A 12,440-nucleotide genomic window follows, 5' to 3' on the forward strand; every position below is an offset into this window, starting at 1 on the left:
GTACTCCACTTTATTCATAGACATACCTTATTTATCCAATACACTATTAGTTAGGTGAATTCCAAAGATTTGATATTCTTAATAATGCTCTGATGTAATCCTAATAAACGGTTAATGTCTTGCCATGGTTATTTGCTCAGGATAATTTTCTAGGATTGAAATGGCTGAGTCAAACTGTGTGCAGATATGTGTGTGATTTTCATATATGGATTGGCTGGTTGTTTTCTTAGAATTTCACTTCTAGCAGCAACATGTAAAGAAGGTTATTGCCCCAAACACCTGCCAAGAGGATGGGCACTTCTTCAATGTCAACTTCTGCTGTTTTTTTCATGTTTCTAAAAGGTTATTATTAATTTAAAAAAAAAAAACTTTCAGAGATTCATTTGTACTAATTGTTACTTTGCAAGGACCCAAGGGTTACGAAGACCATTTTTCGACCCAAGTAGATAGAAAAAGATGTTGCTGTGTCAAAGTTACTCATTCTCATTTGTGAGATAAAAGTGTGACAGGCTCTTTGCATTTTTTTTTACTTTCGGAAGAATCTTAAAAACTATACCAACCAAATGGCTCATTAACTGCCAATAAATAGCTGTTTAGAATTATTCGATGTTCATCCTTCTATTTTCTCAGAACTTCTCAAAATATCTGTGGGGATCCCAACATCTTTCTGAGAAGCTGTTATTTGCACCTGCATTTCTAGAATAATTAGAAATCTTTAATCTCCTGTAATAATCCTTGTTTGGTACAACAATTTCATAATTTACCCTAAACTATGAGGTATGGTTTAAAGTAACAGGACTGCTACTTTAAAAAACAACAGCAACAACAACAACACTGAAACAGTTAAATGAGTGTTTCCATACTAATTCTTGGTTTTGTACTTATTAAAGGAACATTGCTACTGCACAAAATGTTTTGGGAATTCCTCTTTTGAAATCATCTTTGAAACTAGATTGTGAAGGTTATCATTGTTTGAAATTATTTAAGCATATAGTATTTTGGGAAACATACATGCCTGAGATCAAATCTCAGGTCTCAATAAGCTGAAGGTTAATAAATAAGAAAAGCAGTCCATTGTTATATAATAAAATTGGGTAGTTTTTTTTTTTAAACCAAAACCAGTATTTTTCAGCTTATTGATTAAGCCTCCTAGTAATTACGATTACTTCAGAAAAACAAGTTCACTATTTACGATCTTATGCCACAGCTTTCTTTTTGGATAAACAAACACATTCTGGTGAATCTGCTTTAAAAAGTTAGTCACATTCTTTCAGTTACCATGACAGGCTCGCAGCGAGTCACTGGGACTCCAATCTTAGTGCTTGGCACCTGAGACAGCAGGTGGTGTCCCAGGGCAGCAGGCTGCGTCCCAAGGCAACAGGTGGTGTCCCAGGGCAGCAGGTGGCCTCCCAGGGCAGCAGGAGGCCTCCCGGGGCAGCAGGAGGCCTCCCGGGGCAGCAGGAGGCGTCCCGGGGCAGCAGGCCACGACCCAGGGCAGCAGAGCATGTCCCAGGGCAGCAGGCGGCGTCCCAGGGCAGCAGGCCATGACCCAGGGCAGCATGCGGTGACCCAGGGCAGCAGGCCACCACCCAGGGCAGCAGGCCGCGTCCCAGGGCAGCACACAGCATCCCAGGGCAGCAGGCCGCGTCCCAGGGCAGCAGGCGGAGTCCCGGGGCAGCAGGCGGCGTCCCAGGGCAGCAGGCGGCGTCCCGGGGCAGCAGGCGGCGTCCCAGGGCAGGCTGCGGCCCTCAGGCCGGCGCGGGGACGGCGCGGGGCACTCGGCGGGGCCTGCAGGCGTCTCCGCGGCCCTTCGGGAGGCTCCGGGCGGCCGCCGGCAAGGACGAGAGCGGGAAGGCCGAGCCCGCGGCCTCTGCGCCCACGGCCTGCGCCGGGAGCGGAGCCCCGAGGTTTGCCCCGCGGCCCTAAGCACACTTGCGCGTCTTGTCTTGGTGAGGGGCCCCCTGGGACGTCGGCCCCTCCCCGCGCCCGCTCAGCCCGCGCTCCCCCTGCGCCCCGCCGCCTCCGCCGCTGGCCTCCGACCGCGGCCGCGGGGGCGTCGGGAGCGGGAGGGCGGCCCGAGGGCGGCCGCAGCCTCGGAGGGGGGCACCCAGGCCGGCGACCCCGCGACCACCGCCTTTGGTCCGCATCGCACGGTGCAGCAGGGCTCGAGGAAAGGCCTGGAAAGCGCGAGAGCAGCCGCGCCCAGAAGGCTGCCTTGGCCGGGAGGCGCGGCTTGTACTGGGGTCGCAGCACTTAGCTCTGCGGCCTTCCACCGGCAGAAACTTTTCGTTGTCGAGAAAAACAAACACAGGAGTGAATCGTCTCTCTTTGATTTCCCATCATAGGAGTTCAGAGCACAGTTACAGCACGTCGCCTTTTTTTTTTTTTTTTTTGCACTGAATTACCAATTTACTTCATTTTTTTTTTAACAGAACGATGGAATTATCGGTGGAAATTGTTTATCACTGAATTGATTTTTAGTCTTTTTCTTATGAGATTTCATTTCAAATGGTTAGGTTAGCGTTTTTTATGTGCATGCGTGCATCCGTGCATCTGAACATTCTTTTATTCATATGTTCAAATAAATGGGGTCCGAATTCCACCGTGGTGGTGCTCAACTTACTATTTAACAGGATCAAGTTAGAGAAAATATAGGCTTTTATCTAATTTATATGCTGTATTATACAAAGTCAACCCAATTCTCAAGCTCCCAAATTCATTTTAAGGATATAATTACCACATAAACTGATTTGGGCAATTTGAGAAAGCCAGATGATTTGTTTTTGGTTATACTCTCCATTTTTCGATTTTCTTTTCTTTTTATTTCTGTCCTAAAGATGCAGACTGAGTCATTAACAGCTGGATTTTTATACTGGATAAGAAATTTCTTCCTTCCATTACATTGCCCTATAGCCCATTAACATCTATTTAATTTTTAGAAGATAAAAGCAAATAAACAGTTACCACAGGCCTTGTGTGTTAAGTGAAGGAGAAAGAAATCTTACATAATAATTTATTTGATTTTTTCTTTATAAATGTGCCAACCTAAGGCCAGAAATATTCTACTACAGTTTGTTTTTGTTTTTGTTTTTACCTATTTTAATTTGCAAGATAACAAACAAACAAAAAAAGTGGCTCATACAAGTGGCTAAAAGCTAAGTAGTAAAAAAAAAAAAAAAAAAAAAAAAAAAAAAAAGCTAAGTAGTTAAATGCTCCTGGTCAGGATAATTCCATTCTAAGTACATAAACAATAGAAAACATGAGCCTTTATTCTGTAGCCCAGGACTAGAAACTATGAATACCGGGAACTGGTGTGCTATAAAAAGAAAATTATATTATTTTGGTAAGTAATATGTATCATGTGTCACTTATACAGAAATGAGAAAAGAAACACATAAACATCTAATCAATGGCCTTCATATAGTGATGTATTTTAAGCTTTGAACCAAAACAATGTCAATCATGAATTTATTCCCTTCTGTTCTGGGATCAGGATGGATAAATCTTATGCAGCTTCACATATATTCAAAATCAGAAAATACGTGTTTCATTAAAACTTAATGAAGAGCTAATACTTTCTAGTCACCCAATTAAGAGAGAGGGAGAGAGACCACAAACATTTGAACACGTGAAAATAATCTATCCAGATTTATGTGGGAAAAAACCACAGCATAATTCTGGAGTAGAACATAGTAGTATGGAGCTGGTGTGTGAAATAGGACGTAGAGTCTCCAGCAGGAACAGTTACCTCTAAAGCGCATCATTCATTCATTCATTCATTCAATATTGAGTGCCTGTGGTATAGCAGGCACGGTCCTGGGCCAAAGGACCCAGCAGTAAATAAAACAAAGCACTGAGCTTGTGAGTTCACATTCTAGGGTGGGATTCAGGTAATAAATAGACAAGGAAGAGGTAGCAAGGCAGGGAAGTAGGACGGAAAATGTGGGGCGTGGGGGAGGGTGTTATTTTAGTTTAGGAAGATTAAGGGAGTTCCCTGATAAAATGTCATTAGAACCACGAGGAGTTGGGACAGTGAAGGAACACATAAATATCATGGTTAACCAAACAAGATTTATTTTGCTTTAACTCTTTTCAATTTAACACATTAATTGTAATCATTGTTCTGATTCCAACAGGCCTACTTTGCAAGAAGGCACATTAAGAAGTCAGATTCATGATCTAACCCTGACTAGACACCAGGCTCATAGCGACGGGTCTAGTCTCCCGTGTTGGTGAGCCTGGAGTGTAGTAAAAATCACTTGCTGGTATGAGTTCCAGTTCGCTGTGGATATCCCACATTTTCTTTCTTTCTTTCTTTTTTTTTATTCCCACATTTTCAAATACATGATGACACATTGCCCGAAGCATTGCTTGAAGCCATTGTCCAGTCCCAGGTTCCTTGGCAAGTGCAGCAGTCTTGACATCCTAAATGGACAGATGTCTGCGATGGCTAATGCTGTGACTCACTTTTGTCCCATCACCCTCTTCAACCATGATTCTGCACGTCATGATTCAAATGTGCTGCCGTGACTTCTTCCCTCTTTTGTTTGCTGACTCCTGCTCTGGAATTGCCCCAGAATTCAAGCTGTTACAAAACATGAACCTATAAGGGAACCATTGCCGTGACATGTACTCAATATTGTCTTTTTAGATTTTTGACATTCTCAACATATCATTTCATCTTTCCTTATTTTACAATCACCAGTACTAAACAAATCAAGCTCACTCACGTTTTGTACTTTTTTGGTTACTTACTAGATATTTCCACTTCTAATATTGTGATCACAGTTATCCAGTATTCCCACTACACCAAATAGATCTTTCTGACATATTTACTTATGATGTTGCTTCTTTGGAAAACTATTCAAGTGCTAAAAACACACACTTTCAAATGAATTTCTTTAATCGTCTAAAAAAATGAGGGTTGAGTATATATAAAACAGAAAAATTTAACATTTTAAACCTCACTGAACTCTGAAATATCTTTAGCCTTAGCTGTAAATGTTCCACACTGTTTTTGTTGAAGATAGACATTGTACATCAGATGACCTAATTTGACCCTAGCAGAAAGTAACCAAAAAGCCATTTATTTGCATTACCTGGATAGCCATAGAGAAACTTAGAATGCAAGCTGAAGATTTTGCTGTATTTTAAGAAATTCTTATGCATTTTGTTGAAACGCCTCGAAAGTTTAGGCTCTTGCTACCTAGGAGATCATCTGTCCTGGTGTCTTGAGGCAGGCAGCACCTGCCAGGGTGATCCTCTCAATGGCTTTTATATCTGGGCGAGTGGGGAGAAGAACAGATGCTTCCCCGGGGGCTTCCCGGGTTGCCCCTCACCTCATTGTGAATGAAGGTTGGTCCCTGACGTGAGATAGAGGCTAAATCCTCGAGTCGAATGAGTCGAATGATTCATCTCCCTAGTTCCACTGTTGAGAAGCCAGTATTTGCCTCCAGGTTAAACACTCAATTACTCAGGATTTTACTAAGATAAACTCTCTAGTGTCCTTTGTCCCTCTGAGAGCGAGATCTGACGGGGCTTGCCGGCAGACAGTGTGAACCGTGGATCAGCACAGCATTTACTACATCGACGGGGAGAGATTTGTATATATAATTAGAGAAAGAATTGGGGCAGATATGAGATATTATGCATTCATGTCCAGAGAGTTTGGCAATTATACTCCTTTTTCTTTAGACATCAAGACCTGAAGCCCTGTAGCCCATGGTGAAAGAGCTGGCTGTAGTTGAGGGCCTGAAAAATTCAGGCTTTTAGCCAAATGTCTCGTTTGAACTGTCTAAATTCATTAAGCTTAGAGAACTGAATTGCAGGATCTTTTAAGACTAGGTTTACTCCAACTGCTATTTCCGGACAAAGTGAACAAGGTCTTGGACTACTTCACCTAATCCTGGATTTGAGGATAGCCGTTATGTAACGTCTCTGCCCGGAGAATCCTTAGTATCTTTGCATGTGTCGTTTTATTCTTCTCTTTTAAATTTTCTGTAAGAATTCTATAGGAGTAAATCCAGGTATGACAACCAATAGATCAGTAGATCCAAATTTAGGATTATCTTTTCCAAAATAATCACTATTATGAATGCCTGCATCCTTGCTATGCCTGTAGGTTTAAGGCAGACATTTGAGAGTTGAGGGAGCTCAGGCTCATGGATCAGCACAGCTGTTCAAGATACTCCCCAAGATCCCCAGTTTAGGGCAGCCCCGGTGGCTTAGCGGTTTGGCGCCACCTTCGGCCTGGGGTGTGATCCTGGAGACCTGGGATCAAGTCCCATGTCAGGCTCCCTGCATGGAGCCTGCTCCTCTCCCTCTCCCTCTCCCTCTCCCTCTGCCTGTCTCTCTCTCTCTCTCTCTCTCTCTCTCTCTCTGCCATGAATAAATAAATAAAAAATCTTAAAAAAAAAAAAAAAAGACCCCCAGTTTACGAAGGACGAGCTAGCCGCACATGGAGAAGTCAAGGAACTTGGCAAAATTAAACATTCTGCTAGAATTGAACCAGAAACCAAGACTCTCTCGCTTTCTGCTACACTTCAGAAGGAGATGGAGTCAGTGATGATAAAGTCCTCCACAGGCCCAATCACTGGGCTACGCAGCGCAGAGGGCAGCCGGGCCAAGGCTTGGCATCTTAAGTAGGGAAAGACGCATGAACGGTTGGTTCTGTCCTGGAGGTCCCTCTGCGATCGAGGTTTTAGACTAATTCCATTCTGAGCTCGCTTCGTGCAACTGGGGACGTTTCTCAAATACGTAAATATCTGGAGAGCTTGCATGTGGATACAGAGACCAGCGTAGGTAAATGTGTTCACTTTATAATGCTTTTGTGTGTTGTGACTAATACATCTTCATAAATCATCTTTATAGTAACTGGCTGTGCTTTCGAGGACCCTCAGTGCCCACTAGCGTTTTTCCAAGCACATCTTAGATCGTCAACGGATTTCAAAGTTTAGCTCATTTAGAACAGGTAGTACTTGAGCCGCGGGAACCAAGGGTGCCAAATGATGACTCGTTATTGTCTTATCAAAACCAAGTCTTTGGGTTGCTCACTGAAGGATGTGTCTGGCAGTTATTTGAAAAGCATCTAAAATTTCAGAATGCCTCCCACATATATACCTGAGAAAGTAATTTCTGGACCTGAAAAAAGAAAAAAGTCACACACTACCAGCTCAGATTTTATTAGGGTAGCGAGTAGGGGGAAAAGGGGAATTTTTGTGATCAATCAGCAGTAAAAGTTTAAATAAATTCTATGATGGATGATTTGTAGGAAATTTAGTGACTCAGACATTTATAGACTCATTTTATTTTATTTTGATAGTATCCGATCTACAGATGCTTAACTTGAAGACAGAGCCTTGCTGTGAAGTAGGATTCTATCAAAATGTATGGATTCTTCTTTCCCCTGTACTTCAGAACTGAACTGAGCCCTTAAGGATTTGTATCCAGTGTCTCCCTATGTCAATGACATTCATGTTTCTGAAACCATAGGTAGCGTCTGTTTTTGAAGGAAAAACACATTTCTTACTAAACTCTTTGGTCATAGATACCTCTGTTTGATGAAGACATTGGTGCATAATTAGTTTCATTTGCAACAGGAAGTTATCCTCTTTTTTTAAAAAAAAGGGGGGGGGAGTAGAAGAAAGCTAAAAAGAAAGGAGAAAAAAATAATAAAAAACATAAAAACATTTAAAAAACTGAAAACAGAAACACCTCAAAGGGATACTGTTGTATTTACCAAAACTCAGTTACCCAAATTGGCCCTGATGAACTTGGCCCTCACTTGACTAGAACAGAAATAAAAACATCCATGGAAAGGGTGCGAATGGTAAGGAAAAAAAAAAAAAGAGGGGGAGAGAAAGTTAATTCCATTCAGTCTACCTAAAATCCCAGGGAAATCCTGGGCCTCATCCGAATTACTTTCCCTTGCAAGGTAAAGCTTGTCACGCACTGTCTCAAGCAGTAGTTCTCAGGTGGGGACAGTTTTGCTCCTACGAGGACCCCGAGCCTGCGCCCCGCAGGTGGAGGGGATGGGGGCGCGTGGAGCAGGGACCCCAAGCCTGCGCCCCGCAGGTGGAGGGGATGGGGGCGCGCGGAGCTGTGACCCGGAGCCTGGCCCCCGCAGGTGGAGGGGATGGGGGCATGGAGCGGTGACCCCAAGCCTGCGCCCTGCAGGTGGAGGGGATGGGGGGCATGGAGCAGGGACCCCGAGCCTGCGCCCCGCAGGTGGAGGGGATGGGGGCGTGCGGAGCTGTGACCCTGAGCCTGCCCCCCGCAGGTGGAGGGAAGGGGGTGCACAGAGCGGGGACCCGGCGGTACCGCAGCTGAACGTGTGACGCCCCACCTGACTCGCTCACGGGGCCAGGGGGTGGGGGGCAGCTGAGGACCAGGCGCTTCTCTGGCCTTCCATGATTCAGAACAGCTAATGCCATCCCCGTTTGCCGGAGATTTTGCCACCACGCGGGCTTGCGTGTTATTTATGTTTGTGTCGCCCGGAGTGACTAGCCTAATACTTCCCATGTGGTTGCTACTGGACACACTTTTATTAAATGTATTTATTAAACCGAGAGCAAGTTCCCTGGGAGCTCTACCTTTATATCTCTCATAACTCAGAGAAGCAATATTCTCCCCCAGACTGTAAGTCCTGGGAATGTAGTTAATGGATCTGTTGAGGCCGCACGGTGCCTAGTAGCGTGGAAGGGACTTCAGGGATTAGTGATGCGGGGAAGCCCTGGCATGCTAACTACTGACTGACTAGGTATTGGGGAGAGCTTTTTAGAGGTACGACCTTGCTTTGAATTTACTTAGCTAACAAACACCGATGAGATGAGTCCTTAGGTGTCAAGGACTGCTATAAGGGTTTTGTTGTTGTTGTTGTTGCTGTTGTTGTTTGGTATAAATTCTTTACAAATTATCAACTGGCCTTTTGAACTAACATGGCTTGGCCAAGCATAAATCTATGTCAGATGGATACATGTTGACTCAGGATACCTCGGTCAATCCCACCACACCCCATAGCACATCTCCTTTGGTAGATGAGTAATTAACGTGACGCAGTTGATATAAACCAGCAGTGTCTAAACAATCATAAAATGTTGTCCCTTCATCAGACTGATTGGAAGCAAACCCTCAGTGCATGCTATGCCGCTTACTGTGGTTGGTATTAAATAAAATAATCAAGGCATTTCAGCCTAAACCCATATCCCGTTTCAGAAGAGAAGTAGCCTGACGCATGCAGCGAAGATTCCGTACGACCACGCATGTGTTCCGTGCATTGATCATATGTGTACGTGATTTTATGTTTAAAGGGAGGGAAGATCCCAATCCGGTGGACATCCCCAGAAGCTATTGCTTACCGCAAGTTCACGTCAGCCAGCGACGTGTGGAGCTACGGGATTGTTCTCTGGGAGGTGATGTCCTATGGAGAGAGGCCGTACTGGGAGATGTCCAATCAGGATGTAAGTATTTGCCGTCCGTGAATTATGGGTTCAGATTAAGAGATCAAGCTGTGCAAGGAAGTGGAGCATAATGAAACCAGGTGGCTCCCGGTCTGTGACACTGAAAGAGAATACTTAGAAGCAATGCAACAGTTGCCAAGTCTTACAAGGACATTAACTGAGTTGCTCTTACGGCTTTACGCGTTTCCCTTAAGCAGGGGTTTGGAAATGAGAGAAAACGAAGATGTTTGTAGCAAGAACGTAGTGAAATACGTGACTGAAAAGAGAGCCCATAGATATGGGAGACCGTCTGAAGTATTTTCACGGCAAAGTTGTCTCTGTGTGACATTCATAAGCCACATGCCTGCCACCCTTTGTGGATTTACGTGCGTGCTTCGAGGCCGACATTTTGTTTACTGAAACGTAGTATTTCCCGAAGTCAGACAGAGCAACCAGTCTCTAGTATGTTTGTCTTAATGTATTAAACTTGTACGAGAATTTAGTCACACGAAGTGAAGTGTCTGGATGGAAAAATAATTCTAATTTTCTATTGTAAGTGTGATACGATTTTTGAAAGGGATTTTTGTGTTTATGAGTCACGTTTTACAAACGCTCAGCAAAAGGATACTATTGACATGGGACCAGCACTCGGGAGACTTCCGTGTGTGCTCAGCCAGAGGCCTTGAGCATGGTCTCAGAGACCCGCAAGGTGGAACGCTGAGATGCTCTCAGTCGTTTGCTGCTCATTACATGTAAAGCTGCACTGACTGCACCGGCATCTAAAACCTTTCTGTGCTGGTCCAGTCAAGCTATATTTATAACTTGTTCTGGGAAAATCAGCCTCACGTCTCCACGTCTCTGCGTTCCAAATTTTCTCTCTATCGGAGGATCTCAAAGTGTGGTCTCTGCCCCAGTAGCTTCAGCAGAGCCTGGGAGTTAGCAGTAATACAAAATCTCAGGCCTCCCTCCAGGCTTAGGCGATCAGAGGAGAGCGATCTATATATGACGTCCTGCAGGTTATTTGGCTGCACAGTAAGCTTGAAAATCACTGTTTTACGTGATTGAAAAGTACACGTGAACTAACAGTCACTTGCCGGTTCAGCACGTAGGATTCTTTACCCAAGGAAGTTCCCATGGTTTGGAAGGTGCCCTCGGAATGAAAGAGAGCTAAAATCCACAGACTAACTTTTTCTGCATTCACTCATATTTGAACAGTATTCCACACAAATCTGTATTACCAAATAACCATTTCTTTGTGACTCACTGCATTTTCTATATGGTAGACTGTGTCCTCTGATTCTTAGGTGAAAAGGAGCCTTACCAATGCTTCTTTCCTAAATCCACTTCCCCTCTCTCTCTCGACCTTCTTTGCACAACATTTCTGAGCGGCATGAACAATCTTACTTCCCTGATCAGCCGTCATCCTTTTAAGTAACTGGAAATGCGGCTTTCCCACTTAACTTCCCAATATTCACAGTTTAAGTATCGTCCTTCCCGTGGACAATAACGGGAGCCTCGGTCCCTAAGCTCCGGGATACTGCTTCTCGCACAGGTGATCAAAGCTGTGGATGAAGGCTATCGGCTGCCCCCGCCCATGGACTGCCCGGCTGCGCTCTACCAGCTGATGCTGGACTGCTGGCAGAAGGACAGAAACAACAGACCCAAGTTTGAGCAGATTGTCAGCATTCTGGACAAGCTCATCCGGAACCCAGGCAGCCTGAAGATCATCACCAGCGCGGCCGCCAGGTGACACTTAGATTCCGCATTCTGCACTCACTCTGAAAGCCGTGTATTTTCTATGCCCCGTGTGCTGATTTATTTTTTTTCCTCCCACTTCCCTAACTGCATTCTTTGCAGCTTCTGTTCCTGACAACTGGAGAAAACTGTCCTTCTTTTCTTCCTTAAAACACACACACACACACACCCACACAAAACACAAAAACAAAGCCTTTCAAGAGAAATCCTTATGTGGTTTAGTTGTCATTTGCAGATATCGTTAACTCCCAGGGTGACCGAGGGTCCACCTTCAGGGTGGTGTTTGTGGCTGCGAGGAGGAGCAGCCCTGGACACGCAGCTTCTTTTCACTCCCTACTATTTAAACAGAAAAAATTTTAAGGGGAAAAACAAAAAAGAAATGCCCTGGAGCGGTGGTGAATTCAGGTGAATTCCTGATTCATTTGTTATTTGGAATAAAGCTTCACAACTGACAGGGCTCCTGGAGCACTGCGCCCCAGGGGTGCAGGTCCTCCCACCGCAGGACCCAGCAAGTGTGGGAGCCCACGGTTGGTCACAGCGCGGGGGGCCTGATGCCCCAGGGCGCTAGCAGGGGGCGCTAGCAGCGTCCACGAGGAGCACTTGGCCTGGGACACATGACCCAGGCTTTGCACCGTGTATTTTCTTAAGATTTTATTTATTCATAAGAGACACAGAGGCAGAGCCCAGGCAGAGGGAGAAGCAGGCCCCCTGCGGGGACCCTGGGGTCACGCCCTGGGCCCAAGGCAGGTGCTCAACCGCTGAGCCATCCAAGCGTCCATATATTTTTGATACTTGAATAAATTCTGTGTATTTTGTCACAAAACTTGTAATTTTAGGGAAATATTTTTTCCCAAGAGGTGCTGTAGATCTTAATTCACTTAAACATGAAAGTCTTGGGAATTGTGTTGACGTGTTTACTTACTGCCATTAAAACACGCAGCAGGGTGGATTGCGTCAAATACGGATTCATTAGCGACCAGCTCAAGTTGCCCAAGAACATATATTCCTTCCCCTTTAGTAGATGTGCTTTCCCGCTTGAACGACGACGGCTTCGTCCTTCGTCATGACCCACGGAGCTCGTCCCCTTCCCGCCTCCTTTCCCAGTGGTGCCCCGGCCACGCATGCCATCGAGGCACCGGCCTGCAGATGGGGTTCCAGGGGTGCCCACAGCCTGCACCCACCCATCCTGCCTTGGCTCCTACTGATAGGAGAGGACGAGGGGCCGTGCCCTCCGCCAGCGGAGGAGAC

General features: G+C 45.2%; 1 protein-coding gene across 1 annotated transcript in view; it reads left to right on the forward strand.

Moving 5' to 3' along the window:
* The window catches only part of EPHA3 (EPH receptor A3), a 321,670-nt gene that overhangs the window by 289,625 nt on the left and 19,605 nt on the right, over positions 1-12,440 (forward strand). Inside the window, exons 14-15 of the mRNA XM_055342322.1 lie at positions 9,309-9,458; positions 10,990-11,183. Coding sequence (XP_055198297.1) covers positions 9,309-9,458; positions 10,990-11,183 — 344 coding nt within the window. The remainder of the gene's footprint in view (positions 1-9,308; positions 9,459-10,989; positions 11,184-12,440) is intronic.

This window comes from Nyctereutes procyonoides, unplaced genomic scaffold (genome assembly GCF_905146905.1).
Source record: "Nyctereutes procyonoides isolate TBG_1078 unplaced genomic scaffold, NYPRO_anot_genome, whole genome shotgun sequence".
NCBI lineage: Eukaryota > Metazoa > Chordata > Mammalia > Carnivora > Canidae > Nyctereutes > Nyctereutes procyonoides.